This window comes from Anthonomus grandis, chromosome 3 (genome assembly GCF_022605725.1).
Source record: "Anthonomus grandis grandis chromosome 3, icAntGran1.3, whole genome shotgun sequence".
In the NCBI taxonomy this organism is placed as follows: domain Eukaryota; kingdom Metazoa; phylum Arthropoda; class Insecta; order Coleoptera; family Curculionidae; genus Anthonomus; species Anthonomus grandis.
Window position 1 is genome coordinate 10,048,534 of NC_065548.1, and position 17,548 is coordinate 10,066,081.

The 17,548-nt window shown below is 31.1% G+C and overlaps 1 protein-coding gene across 2 annotated transcripts in view; it reads right to left on the reverse strand.

The window, feature by feature from the left end:
* Window positions 1-5,909: 5,909 nt before the first annotated feature.
* The window catches only part of LOC126734249 (peptidyl-prolyl cis-trans isomerase G), a 33,521-nt gene continuing 21,882 nt past the window's right edge, over window positions 5,910-17,548 (reverse strand). The window contains exons 15-16 of one of the 2 annotated variants that reach the window (XM_050437784.1): window positions 6,364-6,750; window positions 5,910-6,295 (exon numbers count right to left, since the gene is read on the reverse strand). In XM_050437784.1, coding sequence (XP_050293741.1) covers window positions 6,163-6,295; window positions 6,364-6,750 — 520 coding nt within the window. In that variant the 3' untranslated portion in view covers window positions 5,910-6,162. Of the gene's footprint in view, window positions 6,296-6,363; window positions 6,751-11,136; window positions 11,617-17,548 lie in introns of those variants that run through there. The other variant, XM_050437785.1, reaches the window with a different exon arrangement.

A 17,548-nucleotide genomic window follows, 5' to 3' on the forward strand; every position in this document is an offset into this window, starting at 1 on the left:
TATCCGTTTTCTTCTTTTAACGATCCAATAATTGTACAGTCAAAGAGGTTAATTTGTGGGGTCTTAGGATTAGGATTTAGGATAAGGAAGCGCCAAAACGTATTTTGTTTTATTTTAATGTGATCTTACGCCGAAGTTGGTCGAAGCGAAGCCGTTAAATACCTTTGTTTTGTGGAGTTTTTTTCTAGTAATTTTTAGTCAAAAGTTTGTGACTGTTATATTTGACTTTATAGTGATATTACGACTAAAAATTGGTGTCATAACTTAAAGGTATGGAGTATAAAGAGTTTAAAAGTTCCAGTGTTGTTTGGAAATACTTTTTTAAATCTGAAGATGCTCAGACAGCTAAATGTAAGTTGTGCAACTCAGTTATTAAAACCACAGCAAGGTCAACAAAAGGTTTACATGTTCATGTTAAATCGAAACATAATATTAACGTGATTAGTTTTCAAATGTCAACCAATTTTTTTCATCGCCATCATCGTCGCAGTCGAAGAAAAGAAATTTAAAGGACTATTTGTCAACCAAAGATGATAATACTATGGAAAAAAGAGTGTTGCGAAGAATGGACTACCATTTAGGGAATTTTGTACATCTTCAGATATACGCCAAATGTTCCAAGCAATGGGTTTCCAATTACCATCATCGCCCAATTCATATCGTGCTATGGTTATAAATTACGCCCTAAGGTTAAATCTACAGTTATTAATGAAATATCTAAACTTAAACAAGATATTAATTTTAAATATAGATTTTCCCTAACCATAGATGAATGGACTTCAACACGAAACCGACGATTCTTAAATGTGAATGTTCACACATTTGCGAATGGTAGACCCCTGTTTTGGAATTTGGGCTTAGTTCATATCATTGGGAGTATGCCAGCGGAACGTTGTATCGATATTCAAGATACGCTTCAAGAATTTTAATTGAATCTTGATAAGGATATTGTCGCCTTAACCAGTGATGGAGCCAGTGTTATGGTTAAACTTGGTCGCTTGATTCAACCTCTCCATTAATTTTATTATGCCCATGGATTACAGTTAAGTATTTTAGATGTGATCTACAAAAAGCTGTCAATATGGTTGCTTTAAATGCGGACGAGAGTGAAGCACTTTATAGTGATAGTGAATGATCAGTTACACTGATCAGTCTGAGTTTGTTGTTAGGCTTACCACAAATGAAGATAATGAAGTAGCTCCCGAGTACGATGATCTTATTAGAAAGGTTCGAAATATTGTTCGTCTTTTTAAAAAGTCCCCACTAAAAAATGAAGTATTGCAGAACTATGTTAGAAAAGAGTATGAAAAAGAAAACCAGCTTATATATTAGATTGTAAAACAAGGAGGAATAGTCTTGCTAATATGATAGAGTCGTTTAATAAATTAAAATTACGTATTTGCAAGGCTCTTATTGACCTAGGATTGGGCTCAAATCGCGAATATTCTTTTACCCAAGAAGAATTCATAGTGTTACAAGATTTGGAACAAATATTTCAGCCAGTCAAGGTTCTTTGCCGTCAAGATAGCTCTTTATCAACAGCGGAAACAACGTTGAAGTTCATGGTTAGAAAGTTAGAAGAACTAAAAAAACCCCTGGCAAACGAGCTGGCTTCAAGAATGCGACATCGAATTTCTCAGCGACGAACTGTAATGACTCCTCTCTTAATATATCTGCACAGTCCCAGTAAATATGAAAATTTGGAAGACGAAACATTTCATTTCCCAAGTACCATTTTCTCAAGCAGTTGGTTTTTAAAGTTGCCTTTTAGCTGCACCAAGGTTCTGCAATAGTCATTGGCTTGCTTGATGGAACTATTTAGTTTAAATTTTGTGCTAACAGGAACTAGGAACCTTAGGTAAATTAAAAATCTAATTAGTTCTAGTCAAGTGTCAACAATAACGTTGTTATGGCCATAAACGAGGGCTTGATGGTTTTGAGATAATAAGGTTTTGGAGAGGTTATATTTCAGCATTAATTTGGCAATCGAAATTCCAATATAGAACGATTTTAGCATTAAAATTACCTATTCAGAACCATATGGTCTTGAAATAATTGCCTAACTATTTGGCACTTTATACGGCCTATTCCGGAAAATATAGCATTTTTTAACACCTAAAGGACTTGCTAAAAGTCATATGGATAATAAGATAACTTTATGGGATAAAATTTAACCAACTAGTTACAATAAAACACAGTTTGCGGACGGTCGCGACTATTAAATCCTACGTCATCTATTCTTAGAATACAGGGATGTCTTGGCACAAAATTGTAAGAAATGGTAATTTTTAAGAAAAGTGAAGCGAAATTTCCAACGAATTACAACTGGTCAGGTAAATATGACAAATAAAATATTGACAATTTTTGAAGATTATAACGTAAAAAAAATTTAGTTTGCAATAGATCCACCGGAAGAAGATAATTCTCGTAAGCAAGATTTAAAAGATTGGGTACTGAAATATAAGATCTTTTAAAAATTTTAAATAAAAATACAGAGGTCAAGTTTCCGAAGGACCCTAGAACATTTTTGGCTACTCCATGTAAAATAAATTTACGGGATATTGCGGGAGGTCAATATTGGCACAATGGATTAACTAAGTGCTTGCAAGAAATATATCATAACATAGAAAAAACCAAAATATTTCTAATACTATTACAAAGACAAAAATGTAGTGTTATTACAAGGATTAAAGTAGGTATAATTGATCACAGTAACCAAAAACATACCAAAATATGAAGTCCAATACTATACAATTTTTAAGTTTTTAATATTTAAAAATCTGCTTTTTATATGTATTATATTTTTGTATTTATTAAATTTACTAATAAAAAAATCCAAAATTTATAAAGAATATAAATCTAAACATAAATTATCTTTATTGTTGAAGCTTTTTTTTTAACTTTAAAAAGTCAAAACCCATTAAAAAAGAGTAAAATTAAATAAAAAATGTAATTTGTTATGACTAGTGTTGTGAACGTTCACGACTTATTCGTGACGTTTATCCTCAACAGCACGAATAAGCATGAATCCGAACGTTACTCAAAAATATAAACGATCCCATAGCGCTAGCGTTAATATTAAGTATAAACGGTCCTTTAGCAACAAGACATGGCAACACCGGATCGCCTCGCATTAGGTTGGTTGTCGTCGATTGTTGGCAGCAAATAACATCTGACAGTGTTGATTTTCGGGGATTCACATCGTATTAATTTATTGGAAATACATACAATCTTACAATCATTATATTTCTTCAATTTTTTTGTGGTGCTAATATACTTTGAATTGAAATATTGCATGGGTGTGTTAAGAGAAAAATGATTTGGTACTCATAACTTCTAAACTTGCAACAATCTGTATTTATCTTTATCAAAATCGCTTTGCCTATCTTTATTATATGAACTAAAATGAACTTACCTTTTTATGTACCTAAATACAGCCCTGTATGCAATTTGAACGATAAAAAAAACACACTTTTATTTTCACAGTAACTGGAACCACCAAAACCAAACGCAAACTGAATTGCAATAAAGAAGACTCAAGAAATCCCGCGTAGTAATAAATAATGCCAATAGATCCTACTAAATGCCTAAAAGCCATTTATTGAAATTCGCCCAGACTTTGCCAGCTAATTGGTTATTAAAAGTGGCCTATAAGTCCTGGAAGATGCTAGTTAGCCCTGTTTTAGCTTTTTTTAAAACCCACTGCCATTTTTTTAAGCCTTTTGTCCTACTACATAGCTTTTGATACTTACTTAAGTTATTATAGCAGCTTAAAAGCATACCCTGCAAGGCGTCCATTTTGAAGAAAAAAAGTAATTCTTCCATTTTTATAAGCTATTCAAATACAGGCAAAAATAATGTAATATGTAAACAATTTAGATAATATATAAAGACACTGGAGCATTTAAGTACATATTATCACTAACACATCTCAGAAATAAAAATATATAAATTTTTTATTTTTTTATTGGCATTGAATAATGTTGCATGTGTTTTATGCGCATTTAGCAATGCGCATATGTTTTACAGTTAAATTACACCCAACTTTTTCAAGAAACTGGTGTGCGCAATGAAAATCGGTCATCTATTCCAGTATAATATTTTTTTTTCTAAAATAAAGTCATACTTACTGAAAATGTCGCCATTGCTTTTTATTTTGGCCTTGTCTTATTTCTACCCTGGCTGTATCATATTTAAAACTAAAAGGTCAGATTTTTATACTTTGGTATCTCTTAAATACCATATTTAAAACTAAATGGCAAAATTTTAATACTTCAAGATGTATCTGAAATGCCAAAAGCCGGCGAACAGGCCAAACTATATAACGACCTAAAAGTCTAAAAGGACTTTGCTAAAGGGTTGTAAACTGGTAGGCGTAAAAGCTTTCAGGTTCTACACAGGTTACTTTTAGGCATCTTCGGGTTCGATAAAGGTTATTTCTATTAGCTATATAGGTTCTGTGACATGCGATCTGGTTTCAAAATGGCCAGGGCCTATTGGCAACGACAACCTCTTTAGGGCTGGGCCTTTTTTTACTACAGGAGGTTATGCGGGCTAATAAATAACGTTGTTTGTACTTAATGGCATAATCAATAATTTTTTCTTAAACAGGTTCTATGAGTTATTTATAACCTTTTTAGAACCTAAATTGTTACTTGGGTTACCAACAAAATCTCAAATTTGCCAAGAACTAAAGAAACTAATTGAGAGATTATTTTCTGAAAATGAAAACCATGATGAATGTAGCATCGATATAGTTTCTTCTGATAAAGATGATATGCCTCTTACTTCTATAGCACAAAATTCAATCCAGCAAAAAGTGCTTTCATTGCAAGAAGAATTGGAGTTAAGTCTGACTTCCGAAAACGTAATATGCACTCCACCAGTTCAACCCCATACTCAATCATTAGATGCTATTGTTAAAAAATAAATGGCATTGTATGAATCAGGAGGATCCAGCAGGGGTAAATATCTAGAACTGGCTTATGTTTGGCTTAAATCTGTAACCCCGACAAGTGTTGAGGCTGAAAGAGCTTTTTCTGTTGCTTGTTATCTTGTCAATGACATACGAAGTTCCTTGTCTGACAAAAGTGTAAATATTTTATGTTTTTTGCGGAATTATTTTCAGCAGAATCAATAAACCAAATAAAAATAAATGTGTGTATGCACTTCTTGTAGCCAGTACAGTATTGGTATTCCAATTTTGTTATAAGTTATAATAACACATATTATAATATTTGTTTATGTTATGTTGTGCATCTTTATACATTTAAGATCAGTTTTTAATTTAAGCTATAATTAGTGCACAACTATCAAAATGTGTGTTTGTTTTCCTAAAAAGGGAATTTTCTTTGTTTCTGTAAAATAAATAATATAAACTTTATATGTGTTTTATTTATTAAATTAAAGAAAAACCTTGTAATTTATATACTACAATATATTTATGCGGGATCCCGTTAATACCGAGATCCCGCAGGATTTCTATTTTGAGTCCCGCAAATTCCGGGATTTAAAATTTATTGCGGGATTGCATGCCCTATTTAAGATAAATGTATTGAAATTGGCCGCTTTGCCAAATGTATTGATTCATCAGGGCCCTACAATATCAAAGATGCGATTTATCAAAGATTTTTAAATTAATAATGGAAAAAAATTAAATTTGGTAAAAACAACAGACATAAAGAAAAATATGGTTTTCATTTAAATTAACATGCATGACTACAAATTAACTACTTGCCTGAATATGATACAAAATGTTGAATGATATCAAACGTTGACTGACGTGCAGATTTAAATAGAATCGTCCGAAAGTAAACTACTTACCGTAAAAATTAATCACTTCTACTTAAGTATTAATCAATAAACGTATGTGATTCCAATGTCTTAAAACAAATAAAAGTACGCACTCCTACAGAAAAAAATCTTTATTTGATTATCCGACTTACATCTACATTACATGACATGACAATAAACATATTACTGAGGACCAAAAAGAAAATAAAGTAACAATAGTTGTGTATTTTTTTTCCGTAAAATAAAGTACTTTTTACCATATGTGTTGATAAAATGAAAATATGTATTTGTTACATATTATAACTCTTATACCGAACCTATTAAGCATACCCAATATATAAAAGTAATCATCCAATAATTATTATATGATTAACGCCTCCTTTTTCTTACTCTCCTGTCCCTGGAAGAGTCTGAGCTAGAAATCGAACTGGAGCTAGACGATCTTCGCCTCGATCTACCTTTGGATCGAGATCGGGACTTACGACTGCTAATTTTCCTTTTTCTAACACAAGGAAAATACACAATAGCTTCAAATTAAACAAATCCAAAATAGTTTTTAATAATCTTTACCTTGTTCTAGAGTCATCGCTGCTGCTACTGCTACTAGACGAAGAACTAGAGCTCCTTCTCTTTCTAGCGGGCGCTTTCTGTTCAATTTGCTGTAAAACTTTCATGGTTTTCATCAATTTTTCCTTTTCGATCGCTTCGCGTTTGGCCTTCTTGGCCCTCTCTAGCATCTCCTGTTCTTCCATCGCTTTGCGTTGTTTTTCTTCCAGTAGTCTCTGCTCCTCCTCTTTCCTCTTTTTCAGTTCCAGCAGTTCCATTTTCTTACGTAAAATCAAAAGTTTTTTGTATTTTTCCTCCGCCTCGTTGTCCTCGAGCTTCTTGGAGATGTCTTTAGTTTTTTCCGTTCTGGATCTTTCTTCTGAGCGTCTTTTGTGTCGTTCTTCGCTCCTCCTAAAAAATCAAGGATTAACTGTCTCGTGAATTGGTTTTTTTTTCTTGTATCTTAGAAAAATCCAAGAAAGGAAACCCCCAGATCAGAATTAGTTTAATTAGTCAAGCTATTTCTAATTCGATTTCGCTTACACCTTCTATTTTGCTTGGCAATCCATTACAATTGACACTTTGTGGTTTATTTTTTGGGTCAATTAGGTCAATGGTTTTGCAGTTTATTAAATTTAAATAAAACCAGATCGAATATCGAAAAACAGAATAGGTTTGACAGAATACATGCGAAAATCTGTGTGCCGACTTTCAGACAAATCTGATTCAAGGTTTTTTAATCTTGTACATTTTTACGCTTTTATTCTATTTAGGTGTACGTCCTTGTTCTTATCGAAGATTACTGCTTTTTATAGTAATAATAATAAATGGCTTTTATTACGTAAATTTACAAAGATAGTATAGCATAATTTTAATCTAGCTTTAGAGAAGCTACTCTACTGAGCCCTGTTCATTCAGATAAACCAACTAAAACTAAACTTAAACTAAAAATGTATTATTAAGGTCCATATTCATTACTTACGAGCAAGTATTTTGTGTCTTCTGAATCCGATTTTTTTCAAACAATTCTAAACAGGGTCAAATCATAGTAAATAAAGTTGGATAAGACGAAAGATTCGCAAAGCATTTTACGTAAATGAAAATTTAAAATATGGCGATTATTGTATAGAATTTTTAAAGTTAAAAACGACTTTTGGATCAACAACTTAACATTTAGCGAAATCTTAGCTCAGTGTTCAAAATCACGCCTAAACTTTTGGCACAATCCACCTTGGGAAGAGTAACGTTATCCAATATAATATTTAAATTCAAAAATCATAGGTCAAAAATCATAATATTTGATTTAACAGGGTTAAGTTTAAAATTGTGCTCTGAGGCTAATTGTTGTTAAGTAAATTTATATCTTGATTAATTAATAAAGATGCTATGAGGTAATCAAGATGGTCAAAGTGAAAGTAAATTTCAGTGGCATCTGCAAAAGCCTGTAGTTTACAGTAATTTAAAGCCTTAAGTAAATCAGAAGTGTAAAAAATAAAAAGTACTGGTCCAAGAATACACCTCTGGGGTACTCTAGATAATATATGCACTTCATCAGAAAAAGAGCCATTAGAAAATATTTTTTGAGTTCTCTTTTTGAAATAAGAATTTATAAGTTGTACTGACTGATCTAAAAAACCATAATATATTTACTTTGCTCTTAATAAGTAATTAATTGTATCAAAAAGCCTTTGAGAAGTCCAAAAGTACCAGTGCTGTTGAAAATAAAATTGTATATGTTCAAGCAGTTTTTGAACGAAAACGCCACATGCAAATCCTAAGAATGTAAGGTTTGTAGGTTTGATTTGTTTACGTCAGATTTTTATGTAATTGTAAATTTTTAAGGAAAATGGTAATTAAAATGGTTTTAAGAAACTGGTGCAAAGAATCAAAGTGCCTGGATTAATAGCAAAAAATGCAGAACGAATATGTTTGAATTTTAATGATGTTATTGCTACTGACTTTAGTATGCCAAACAAAATTTTGACTCAGCAAGTCCTTATTATAGTTAAAGGTTAATTTCCAAGAATGTCATTACCACAACTGTAAACTAAGCAACAAATCTACTATATATTATTGGAAGTTTGGAAGCCTAAATTTTTGCAAAATACTTAAATTGTATACCTAGTACAAACAAGTGTAAAACAAAATAATAAGGTTTTTTTTAATCTTGTACTTTTTTACGCTTTTATCCTATTTAGGTGTACGTCCTTGCTCTTATCAAAAATTACTGATTTTTATAATAATAATAATAAATGTCTTTCATTACCTAAATTGACAAAGACAGTATACAATACTTTTAATCTTCAAAAGTTCTGAAAAACAAGGCGCAGTCTAGCTTTAGAGAAGCTACTCTACTGAACCCTGATCATTCAGATAAACCAACTAAAACGAAACTTAATTAAGAAAGAATTACCCAGACTGTAACAGGTAAAAAAATACGTATAAACAATATATTATTAAGGTGCTTATTCATTATTTAGCAAGTATCTTTTAAAATTCGGTTTAAATTTTGTCTCATTAAGAATTGCTGCTATTCCCGCTGGTAAAGAGTTATAAAGTTTTATGGCATTATAGGTAAATGACCTTAGATCCTACCAAATATAGGACGTGAACAAGTATTTTGTTCCTTCTAAATCCGATTTCTACATATTATAAGTTTTTCGCGAATCTAACATTTTTTTTTAATACCTTGCAGGCACTATGTCATTTTAATTTTCGTCAAATTTGTAGCCATTACTTTCCTCAAAGAGGAATAATTATAACGCAATATTAAAACTTTGGGCTTTTTCAATTCTGAGTAGGTCTAAGATCATAAAAAACCCTATGATAACTCAAATTATTTTTGCAATTATTTAATAATTGTATACTTAGGATTATTTTAAATAAAGTCAAGGAATTTTAATTGGATTAAATTGGTATGTGTGAGGGTTTTTGTGACTTCCTTACTATATAGTAGAACTCAGAAATAAACCCTATAAATAACTTAAAAGTAGAATCCACGACTTAGATGGATGCTAACGTCACTTGGTTAGGATGATACACATAGTATTATTTATTTTTCTTCCTGTTTTTTTTCTCTTTCTTTCCCCTAATTTAATTCTATTTTATTTTTTGAATCACTTTGCGCATTGAGTATTCTTAGCGATTAAGCAGTTGTTATTTTGTAATGTTATAATGTGTAAATGTATTATCTGCTGAATATATATTATTATTATTATATCTGGTTTGTGATTTTCTACGTCCTAAAAGAGCAAATTTTATCTGCTCGCAAAATATTATAAACACGACTTGAAGTTGGGCGAGATTAAGGATTCGCAAAGCATTTTACGTAAATGAAAATTTAAAATATGGCGATTATTGTATAGAATTTTTAAGGTTAAAAAAGACTTTTGCATCAACAACTTAACATATTCGCGAAATCTCAGTTCAGTGTCCAAAATCAAACCTAAATTGTTGAAGAGTAACGTTATCCTATATAATATTCAAATTAACCTTGAGAAAATCCTCTTTAGGGCCAAAAATAATGATATTTGATTTAACAGGGTTAGGTTTAAGATTGTGCTCTGAAACTACTTGTTTAAGTAAATTTATATCTTGATATTTTATTGCTTTAATTTGTACTGATTTCTGTCACCGTTAAAAAAGACTCTTAAGAATCTGCCCTTTTCTGTATATAAGGAGTACCTTATTAAAAACACTTTACTCATTTGAGAAGTACCTTTGGTCCAACTTTGCTGACCTCCTGTAACCTGGTTGTTTTACGCCTTTTGTTGTCTATATTATTTAGTTGCATAATTAGTTTTGGGTAACTTCAGACATACCGGGTGATCAGTTAAGGGTAGCGAGCGGCCATATCTCATAAGATATTGGTCGTATAGATTTGAGAAAAAAAAAATCATGATAAAAGTCGCCAAGAGAAATTGCTGGAAATTATTTTCGAGTTTGTCAAACGTCCGCTAGAGGGCGTAACAGCCAACACCAAGCAGAAAAATGGGATTTTTATAGAATTTTATCTAATGAAAGTATATCGGTAATATCATTCTGACACAGTATAACAATAAACCAGTAAGTCGACTCACCGACTCGGTGGGCCGAGCGTCAGGGACCTTGAGCGCAATAGGTTTAGATTTCTACACCTATTTCATTCACTCAGTTGGGATTGATCGATCGACAGAAGCGACGCATAGAGATCATTAGCGGCGCGTATCGGATGAAAAAAATTTTGTTTAAAATGGTGAAAGTCAAGCAGAAATCGGGAGTTGTTTGTGCCTATAAGCGTTGTATGAAAAAAACTTATAATAGTAATGAGAAATTTCATCGTTTTCCCAAAAACATGGACCGGTAAGAATAGACAAATTATACATAATCATTGTACCTATTTTAATTTTTTTATATTATGTCTTACGCTTTTTTTGCTTGTGATAAGATTTAGGTAGGTAACAGTTTTTATTTTTATTGTAGAGCAAAATTGTGGCTTGAGGCCTGCAACAGGGTTGACTTGTTACCCAAAGCAAATGAAGTTCACAAAAGTTATCGTTTATGTGCCTCTCATTTTGAGCCCCATATGTTTAAACAACATAAAGAAAGGCAAATCCTTCAAAATACAGCTATACCCACAATCTTTAACATGCCCTCAACAACTACAGTGGGTAAGAAGTTATTAATAATTTAATCCCATTGGTTCTCAGAAATACCCTTTGAAAAGAATAGATACCTCTATTTGTTTCTTTTTATGATAATCATTAGGGATGGTCGGGTATTGATGGGTTTACACATTATGCAAAAAAAAATTATATGTTTAATATTAAATTTATTTATTCAGTTATCTTGGGTAAAAGGTACTGGTTAAAAATGCACATATTTCGAAAAAAACTATTTTTTTATATAGGTACATATAATAGCTATTTATATTCTAATTCCAAGAACCAAGTTCCCTATCTGAAATTGACCCTATTTTAAAGTCTTAAGTACTTAATTACTAATTTGCATTTTTTTGTTTAAAAGGAACAATTAGTATGGAAGTTGAAGTCCCTAAATTAGATGTTGAAACTTCTGAAACTTCACATAGCATTGCAGAACAGTCTAAAACTCCTAGCAATGCACAAAATATTGCTGATGTGCAGTATGAAACTCCTGGCATATCACATAGCATTGCTACGCAGTCTGAAACTCCTGACCGAGCTCCTGACACTTTACGCAGTATTGCTGTACAGTCTTCACCAAATGAATCTTTCAGTCGCAGTATTCAAACTAGCCAAAAATTAACTTGTTCAACTCCTAGGAAAAAAAAATTGTCAGATATGTGTAGCGAGTTAAAAACTGAAGGTATTAGGCTTAAGAAACAAAATGACTGTTTAATTCAGAAGAATAAGGAATTAAAAAATCAACTTGACAAAGCCTCTGATTCTATTAGTTTAAGTAAATTACAAGAACTTATTTGTAAATTTTGTCATAATAATAGCGAGCTAGCTGATTTTATTAACGCACAATTAAAATTATCACAGCATTTACCAAGGGGTCGAAGGTATACTGACGAATATAAAAATAAGTGTTTATCAATTTATTTTTCTGGACCTCAATTATATCGAACTATTTTAAAGAAACTATTTTGTTTACCTAGTCGACAAACTTTAGGGACTTTATTTAGGGGCTTAAAAATATCTTGCGGTTTAAATAATGATGCCGTATTTAAAACCTTAAAATTAAAAGTCGATTCTTTAGCCTCTCATGAAAAGTTTTGTGTATTATGCGTTGATGAGATAAACATTAAGGCCAATTTGTTTTATAATCATGCATTGGATTATATTATCGGGTTAGAACATACAGGAAAAACAAGCGTCTTTAAGACAGCTAAAGTAGCAACTGCTTTAATGGTCAGAGGCATTTCCTCGAATTGGAAACAACCTTTGGCGTATTCCTATTATAACACCACATGTCCGGGCAAAACCCTACATGATATAATTAAGGAAGCAATTAAAAAATTAAAAAAAAAATGGCCTTAACGTTATTGTTCTAATTTCTGATATGGGATCTAACAATATCCAATTAAAAAACATTTTGAAAATAACCCGTGAAAAACCTTTTTTTTATGTAGACGAACAGCAAATATTTTTTATGTTTGATATACCACACCTTGTCAAAGCTTTAAGAAATATGCTGATAACATATAATTTTTTTCTAGGTGATAATTTAATTTCATGGAAATTTATCAAAACGTTTTATGAACAGGAAAAAAAATATCCCATTCGGTCCGCTCCTAAACTTACACGCTCACATATTTATCCCAGCAGCTTCGAAAAAATGAAAGTAAAATATGCCACTCAATTATTTAGCAGTACAGTTCATGCAGGTTTGCAAACCTACATAAAGTTTGGTGCTTTACCCGAAGAAGCAAAACATACAGCCGAATTTATCGACACTATAGATAAGCTTTTTGATATATTTAATTCAAGTTCGTGTACAAATTCTAAAAAGTATAACCTTGCCTTTAAAGGTTTAGATTATCAAATTGATTTTTTAATTAGGTGCTTAAATATGTTTAAAAATCTTAAACTTATTAATAAAAAGGACGGGAAAAATGGCACAAAAAAAGTTAAATTTATTAATGGTTTTTGTATTTCTATAAATTCTCTTTTGCAGCTATGGCCTCAATTAAAAAATAATGATTTTTCATTCCTCTTAACACGCCGACTAAATCAAGATTGCCTTGAAAATTTTTTTGGGATAATTAGACAACAAAATGGAAATTGTAGAAATCCAACTGCAATACAGTTTAAAAGGTCTTTTAAAAAATTGTTTTGTACAAAATTATTTAATTCGGGTGGCCAAAACTGTGCAAATGATGAGGCAGAAATTTTTTTAAAGGCTGTAGATTTATTAAAAAATTTAACGGAAGAACAAATATTTCAAAATGTTTCAACTAAAACGAGTATAGATTTGCAAAAAAAACCTTGTAAACTGACTAGCGATTATCAAAAAAATAGTTTATTAGAAAAAAATTTTGTTAGATATTTTGCTGGGTATCTAATAAAAAAATGTTGCGAGATGCATAATTGCAATCTTTGTGAGGCATATTCAAAAACATATGAAAATATTGAAGAAACAAGTGTTTATTGTTATTTACGTGCATATGAAAATAAAAATTTAGATGATTTTGGAGAGTTGAAAATGCCTCATAAAGATTTTATTACATATATTTCAAGATTGGAAGCAATTTTTCAAAAAAATTTTTGAAAGACTTGCAACAGAAACTAATATAGTTGCTAGCTTAATAGGTTTAAGTGAAAATTTAATGTTTTATCACCCATGTGACCAGTTTCCGATAAAATATTTATTAAGGCTTTTTTTTAGAGTACGTTTGTACTATACATTAAAATTTATTAATAAAAACTTTAAATCTAATAAAAAAGAAAAGTTGTTAATATGGCAAAATAAATAAAAATGTTTTTGTATAAAAATTGGTTTTTTATTTGAAGCCAAAGAAAATAACGTTATGCTGAAGTGCTGATGAGCTTAAATTGTATATATTTTCATTTTATTAACAATAAATGAGGATTAAAATTTTTTTTTAATATAAACCGTGCGGCGGCGTCGCGCCACTGCGCTGAGAATATCGTAAAATTTTGCCCGCATAGTAAAAACGGGCTAGCTTGAAGGTCACGAAACGCCGAGAGCTATTATGAATGATATGTCGGAGAGTCGACGTACTGGTTTATTGTTATACTGTGATTCTGATATATACTGACCATTTCCCTACATTTTTTGTCTAAAACATTTTATTCTATCTATCAAAATAAAGCGGTGGGGCAAGTTCAATTGTTTTTTTAAATAAACCAAGATTTCTCCCGTTTCTTTTGACCGATTTTAGCAGACTTAGGCTCATATAAAAGAGCATAATTTGCACTACAAAATGCTTATTTGGTTTTGAATTTTTGACTTTTGCTGTCGCCGCTAGATGGCGATAACTCAAATGGTAGCACATTTTTGAGTTTTTTTTCAAAAAAAATAAATGTAATGGTATATTAATTTTTATATATTTTAAAAGAGGATACATTTCTCTATAATTTAGTGAAAATAATTTATTGTCTACTTTTTTTTAAACCGTTGATATTGATCAAAATATAACTTTATTACATTAAAAAATGGCACCCCACTGTTTTTTATCAAAATAAAAATCAGTTTTGTAATCTCTTATAGGTTACTAAGAAAAAGAACCTCTTTAAGTTTTTGTCGTTAGACAAACGGTTTTGGATTAAAAAATAAAATAGGTTTACATACTGATAATTATTATAAGGTTCAAAATTATTTTTAAATATTACATCTCACAATAATAAAATAATTATCTACTATTTTTATCATTAATAATTATTTAATTAGCGAGATAATGCATTAGTTCATAATTTATTAATAATAATTGTTATTATTTCATAAATTAAATTAAAAATCAAGCATCGCAGTTAAGCGAAGCAGGCTTCGGCGATTGCTTCTAGGCAGTATGCACTGCGTTATCCTCTCCGAAGACGGCATTCCAGAATGGTTTTTCGGCATTTAGCCTTACGTTTAAGGCAACATGGCCAAGTGCAACCAAATTTAACTTTGAAAAGAAATCGTAGGGTAAGAAGAGAAGATAACATTATAAATGTGTTGGCTTATATTCATGCACACCCCCATATAAGCATTAGAGAGATCTCCAGAGATTTAGGAATATCCTATGGCTCAGTGCAAAAAATATTAATGGATTTTAAAATGCATCCGTATCACGTCGTGATTCATCAATCCTTAAATGAGACTGACTCTGAACGTAGGCTCGATTACTGCTACTGGCTTAGAGACTTCATTAGGGAAAACCGTCCTATTTTGTCAGAAATATTGTGGACAGATGAAGCATCGTTTAGCAGTATTGGCAAGGTAAATCTTCATAACATGCATTACTGGTCGGACACTAATCCACACTGGTTACGTGAAGTCAGCAGGGTCGATGGAGCGTTAACGTCTGGTGCGGTATTATTAATGGTGCTATTATCGGTCCGCACATATTTAATGGCAATCTAACCGGTGACATGTATTTGAACTTTTTATTGAACGATTTACCAGGACCCTTGGAAAATGTGCCTTTAAAAGTAAGAAGAAACATGTGGTTTCAACAAGACGGATGCCCGGCACATTATTCTCAAAATGTGCGAGATTTTATGAACAGGCATTTTCCTAACCGTTGGATTGTTAGAGGCAGTCTATTTTTCTGGCCACCACGGTCCCCCGATTTAGCCTGCCTTGATTTTTATCTGTGGGGCCGAATAAAGGATTTAGTATATAAAACTCGACCAACTACTCGAGAAGACATGATAGTCCGAATTCAAAATGCGATAAATATTATACCAAGAGCGGAAATTGAGTCAGCTGTCAACTTCACCCAGAAGAGATTAAACCAGTGCATTCAAAATAACGGACAACATTTTGAACATTTACGATAAAACTATTAATTTATTTTTAACGTTTATTTTTAAGTTCTGTGTTTTTGTTTTAAGTGTTATTGCTCCTGCTGTTGTTGGACAGTTTTATTAAGAAAATTTTTTTTGAAAAAAAGTCAGGAGGTTCTTTTTCTTAGTAACCTATAAGAGATTACAAAACTGATTTTTATTTTGATAACAAACAGTGGCGTGCCATTTTTTAATGTAATAAAATTATATTTTGATCAATATCAACTGTTTAAAAAAAGGTAGACAATAAATTATTTTCACTAAATTATAGAGAAATGTATCCTCTTTTAAAATATATAAAAATTAATATACCATTACATTTATTTTTTTTGAAAAAAACTCAAAAATGTGCTACCATTTGAGTTATCTGGCGGCGACAGCAAATGTCAAAAATTCAAAACCAAATAAGCATTTTGTAGTGCAAATTATGCTCTTTTATATGAGCCTAAGTCTGCTAAAATCGGTCAAAAGAAACGGGAGAAATCTTGGTTTATTTAAAAAAACAATTGAACTTGCCCCACCGCTTTATTTTGATATATAGAATAAAATGTTTTAGACAAAAAATGTAGGGAAATGGTCAGTAAATATGAGAATGATATTACCGATATACTTTCATTAGACAAAATTCTATAAAAATCCCATTTTTCTGCTTGGTGTTGGCTGTTACGCCCTCTAGCGGACGTTCGACAAACTCGAAAATAATTTCCAGCAATTTCTCTTGGCGACTTTTATCATGATTTTTTTTTTCTCAAATCTATACGACCAATATCTTATGAGATATGGCCGCTCGCTACCCTTAACTGATAACCCTGTACATTTTATTGTATTTTTTAGATATATGTACATGTTTAAATTTTATAATTATTGTCTTGTGTAAGAGTGCTTTGCTTATTGACACTAATATACAGGGTGTCCCGTTGAATTTGTAAAATCTTTTAACTAGGGTTAGATCTTTCTATGGGCTATCGAAATATGTCAAGTGAAAATGTTTATGGTTTTCGAGTTATAAGCGAATTTTAAAATTTTTCAAAGATTCTGACTAAATTTTTTCAAAAAATCTAAACTACTCCAATGACAATATCCGTCTAACTTTAATAACTTAATAATATTGTCCAATCATGAAATGCCTTAGGATAGTAATCACTTTTTCAAAGTTCTTTATTGTAGAAATAATACAGGGAGTTCCCAGGATTATTGCTTTTGACTTAATTATTATTTGTTTTGCTGTTAATACTGTAAGAGAAATAATGATTGTTTTATCGTGACCATCAGTTTAAAAACTGTCCTGTTTCATTCTAATTTCATAATGGTGAAAAAATATGCGGGTTTCTTATCTCATAAAAAATGATCATGCTTTTTGATATACTATAAAACACTCTTGTAGAAACAGTTAATAGTACGGAAAACTATCAGTAAAATCTACATTTGCATTAAAAATCTTTTTTTTAAAGCCTTTAAAACAAAAGCTACAAACTTGTGCCAAAAAACAATAGCTTTAAAACTTAGGCCTAAAAAAGAAAAGCTAGAAAACAAAGATACAAAAATAATCGAATAAATTAATTTTTAGTGTTCCTGAGGATGAGGCCTACAATAAATTTTCACTAGGAGCTCTTATGTTTTTACAAAATGCCTTTTTAATCGACGCAGAGTTCCTGCTTAATTAGTTTCTCGTGCCGCCTCAAGTACTCTTTCTCTTAGTTCCTCTCTTGTATTAACCGGTCTTAAATAAACAA